Source organism: Zingiber officinale, chromosome 3A, assembly GCF_018446385.1.
Source record: "Zingiber officinale cultivar Zhangliang chromosome 3A, Zo_v1.1, whole genome shotgun sequence".
In the NCBI taxonomy this organism is placed as follows: Eukaryota; Viridiplantae; Streptophyta; class Magnoliopsida; order Zingiberales; family Zingiberaceae; genus Zingiber; species Zingiber officinale.
Genome location: NC_055990.1, coordinates 153,278,631 through 153,283,034, shown reverse-complemented (window position 1 = coordinate 153,283,034; position 4,404 = coordinate 153,278,631). Strand labels below are relative to the sequence as shown.

The 4,404-nt window shown below is 33.3% G+C and overlaps 1 protein-coding gene across 1 annotated transcript; it reads left to right on the top strand.

Moving 5' to 3' along the window:
- The first annotated feature begins 1,335 nt into the window (after nucleotides 1–1,335).
- LOC122052878 lies at nucleotides 1,336–4,188 on the top strand. Its single transcript, XM_042614616.1, has 6 exons — nucleotides 1,336–1,545; nucleotides 2,060–2,094; nucleotides 2,742–2,840; nucleotides 2,942–3,035; nucleotides 3,155–3,338; nucleotides 3,761–4,188. Exons 2-6 carry the CDS (start codon nucleotides 2,074–2,076, stop codon nucleotides 3,822–3,824), a joined length of 462 nt encoding a protein of 153 aa, XP_042470550.1. The 5' UTR covers nucleotides 1,336–1,545; nucleotides 2,060–2,073; the 3' UTR covers nucleotides 3,825–4,188.
- The last annotated feature ends 216 nt before the right edge of the window (nucleotides 4,189–4,404 follow it).

Genomic DNA, 4,404 nt, shown 5'->3' with positions numbered 1-4,404 from the left:
CTTTCTGCATGATCCCGGCAATGTCGGCGGGGACCATCTTCCATCAACAATCTTCTTGAGTTAAATCTATTCCCCTTTTGAATCCTCTACCGCCTTCATTTTTCCTTAGCCAACACTTCCTTCAGCCAACGGAGGATGAAGCTAAGATGCATTTCTGCACCGTCACATGAAGATCAGTAGAGTAAAACAAGAGTATTTCTTTATAAAAAACCAAAAAGCTACTTTTTCATTGTTACTGAATGATCATTTTTTTTATTTATCATAAAAAATATATAAAATTTTCTCAAAAAAATAAAAAGGAAAGCCATATAAATTCTGCCATTTTTTTTTAAATTGTAATGTTATATATGTATCTTAAAAAATAAAATTTATAATTCTAAATTTAATTAAAATAATATTGGCACAGAATGCATTTGTTTGTTTATATTTAACAATTGAATAGAAAACTATTAAATGTTTTAACCGTTTGAGTTTAAAACGGCAAAAGATAATTTTTAAATGTTTAGTAATTTTAAAAGTATAACTAAACTCCATCGAACTCTTCTACTTACTCAGATTTAAAATTAAAAGAGAAAATAATTATAATTTTAAGTAAATCAATTATTTTTAAACCTATAAAATATGTATCCTTTTAATAAATATATATATTATATACTTTTTAAATTATATTTTTTACATAATATTTTTTTTACATTTTTTAAATTTATAATACATGTTGCAATTTTTAAAATTTTATGTCAAAATTTGTATTAATCTTCTCTATTTTTTAAGAAATTTATATATTCTAAAAAATCTTATAACTAGCACTTTTTCCCTAATCTGCTTAGATGCACTTGCTAAATTAATTACAGTTTTATTTTTTTTTTTATAGGAGCAAATAAAAAATGCAACAAAATAATTGCAATGAGATGCAATTTTTTTTTATGTACAACAGATAGAGAATCTTTCCCTGAGTTATATGTTTGAAGTACACTGTAACATATTGAAACCTAGTGAGATTTAAATTTTGTACCTCTTAATTATTAAGTGCTTTACCACTGTATAATAAATTTTTGATTGTGCATTTGCATAGTTAATTATGTAAAAAAAAAAAAAGGTCGTTTTGATTTATCTTTTAACCTTTCGATCTCTGAAAGGAGCACTTTCGCTGGGCAAAAAGGTTAAAAAGGTGGTGGAAATGGAGTAAAATTAAAGAAGCTATGTTCCCCACCGTCGCCGTGCATTATTGCTTCAGAGCTCGGCTCCCTGCTAAGTGCCAAACGTACCTCAAGTTCACAGCATTACCAGCACGGGTTCTCCACGCAATGACACAGCTTTTACTTCGATTGCAGTCACATTATATTTTATGAGTGGCTGTGCGCTTGTGAGAGAGAATTAAATATTGGCAGACCTGCCAGCTCTGTGTTTCAGTATAGCTCTCTGCTGCCTCAACACCCCCCATTTAGCCGAGTCAGGCCACACTCTCATCGATCGATGCCAGCATTTGAGAATAGGATCAGCAAGTAGCCTTTTTGGACAAAGAAAGAAGGAAATCTTCAGCGAGTTGTTCGTTCCCCACTTCATTCTCTTGATTCGATTGTGTGTTCTTTTATTTCCCTGCTCGAGGGAGAACGGAACGAAAGCTGAGAGTTTTCCCCTTCAAAGTCTCGACTTTTCGTTTTTTCTTCTCCTTTTGCCACGATTGCTCGCCGTCGTTCTTGATGGATGTTTCTGTCGCCTTTATTGCAGAAGTATTTTCATAGAATTGGAGTGCATGCCTTTAATTTTGTTATTTATAACTTGTGGGATAGGCTTTACTGTTTGAAAATGGAATAAATGATTCCTGAGCCGGTAGTTCTATCCTCTCGTTTATTGTTGGAATATTTGCGGTACACATTAACATAGCTGAACTTTTTTCTTTCAGAGATTATTTTCCTTAGCTACATTGCTTTTGAGACCAAAAAGTGCCCTTTAGAGACTATTTTATGTAGGGCCTGAGTTTTCAGGCTACATTATTTTTGTTGGTTGATTACCAAAAGCAACTGGATGATGTATTTACTCTTAGACTTTTTGTTGGCAGATCTATTAGCTGAAATGGAGGAAGTTCTCATGGAGGTAAGTGGAATTCATTTTTCTTTTCCCTCTTGGCTTTTTGTGCTCAAAATTCTAATATCAAGAAGGAGAGGTTTATGACGAGATGGTTTCCTAGTTCACTTTGTGGCTAAACTGGGTGAAACAGCCAGAATCATAGAGGAAAGCTCATAGGGCTTTGTAGTAATCTTTAGTGAAGGATCAATTCTGACCTTGTGTGGGGTTTCAGTTTAAAAGGCATGTAGAAGATTAAGTGGCTGAAGGTTAATCCTTTTTTATATGGTTGGATGGCATTCCAAATATAGAAGCTTTTAGCTATTCTAATTGTAACTAATTATAATTCATTTTATCAGGGAAATAGTGTGACAGATCGATCTAGATCCACTATTCAATAATTCAACCAAAACCAGGTTATCTCTAAGTTTTAGTTGTAGTTGTATAGATAGATGGTTTTTGATGGGTCAGAATCAGAATGATGATAGTCTCAGCAAGTTTAATTATCAAGGCAAAACCCTTGATTTCTCACCATTTTGTTGTTTTGTCAAATTTACGATCGTATCAAGTTAATAGATTAAAGAAACATCAGTATCTTTGATAACTCTGTCGAATTATATCAATCCATACTTTTAAAGTAAATGTCATTATCTTTAATAACCCATGGTTGCTTGCAGAGCCATGGTCCACCTCTTGATAAAGCGGGAAGTTTGGTTCTAGATATTGAGAACCTAACACAAACCTCTGAGAGTTGCTCTCCAAGTCCAAAAGTGATGGTAACTTTGAACAAACACTTTTGTTTACTGAACAAGAAATTCTCTAACTAACAACAGACTTGGCTGACTAGGCAGTTGACACTTCCTTTTTCCTTGAGCAGAAAACTCTATCTCGTAAAGGTTCATCAAGAATAGATCGGCGGAATGTAGAGGAGCAAGATATAGATGGAGCAACCAAGAAAGTCATCGTCAAAGGTAAGGGAATGTGTATCCCTGTCAGAAATTCTAGAATACATTACAAAATGATCTTGAAAGGGAAATAATGCCCTTCAAGACTTCTACAGATTTGCTAATTGATGATGCAAAATTGGCAGGAAGGGTCCCTTGTTGTCAAGTTGCAATCGAACAACAATTGGTTCTCAGCAGACCTTTTGCAGGAATCCCACCTATGGCAAATATCTCTAATCTATCAGCAGATATGGGAGATGGAAGGATGAGGAAGTTCAACCACTTCATGACTATCAATCCGAAGAAAATACTTCTCCTTTTTGCATCTATGTGAGTGTTATTCTATGAATACTTGGTTAATTTGAAACCACTATAAGCTTATAATTGTCATTACGGTTTGTCGTTGCTTGCAAGTCGGACAACACATGCCTAGCCCATTCGACATACCAAACATAGTTCAAATAATTCCATTATATCATTTAATGAATAGAACCAAACAAAAGAATAAAATAGATCATTTAAACTTACCATTTCATGGATCTTCATTTTCATTCACCCTTTACTCCATCCATCCTCTCATACCAAACATAGTAGATTTCTTAGCTACTAGTTATGATGATAATCTACCACTTCCATGGCCCTTAATTGTTCAAAAACATACTTGCAATCTTTTGTTTTGTTTTTATTTTAGCTGTTTAATTTGAATTTTGCAAGTAGTACAGAGAGTTATCAATATGGCACTCCTTTTGCAGGTCTAGCCTGGGGACAATCATTCTCATATATTTTACACTAGTCATATATTTCAAAGGAGTATAATCACTTTGAAGGATTTAGTCGGAACAATATAGCCATGGATCAAATGCTGCAGGAAAATACAGTAGCACGCACCACATGTAAGAACTGAGGAAATTACAACTGGAATAACTTGGAAGGGCAGAAGCTGGTGTTTATCAAATTTTCAAGCCCTATTTTCTTTTGCAGAATCAGGTTGTGTTGTGCTTATTGCAATTTTTTCCCTCAGTTTTTTTTGTTCTTGCCTTTTTTTTTTGTTCTTCAAAGTGATCTCATGAGTATGGACTTGTAACGAAGCTGATAGTTTAAGCTTTTCTTTTCTTGATTTGAGGGGAGATGTATACAATATTTTCCCACTGCCGTGAAGCTTTTCTCCAGTTATGTTTCACTTAAGGGTGTTCATTTGGATCGATTCGGGTTATTTGGATTTTATAATTTTCTAAATTCAATCAAGAACTAAATCAAATTAACTATAAACCTTACTCGAAACTAATTCAAATTATTCGATTCGGGTATCAATTAACCTAGTTTTTTTTTCATTTTAAATTTTTAATGTTCTTTGAATAAATAAACTCTAAATAATTTACATTTACAAATAAATAAA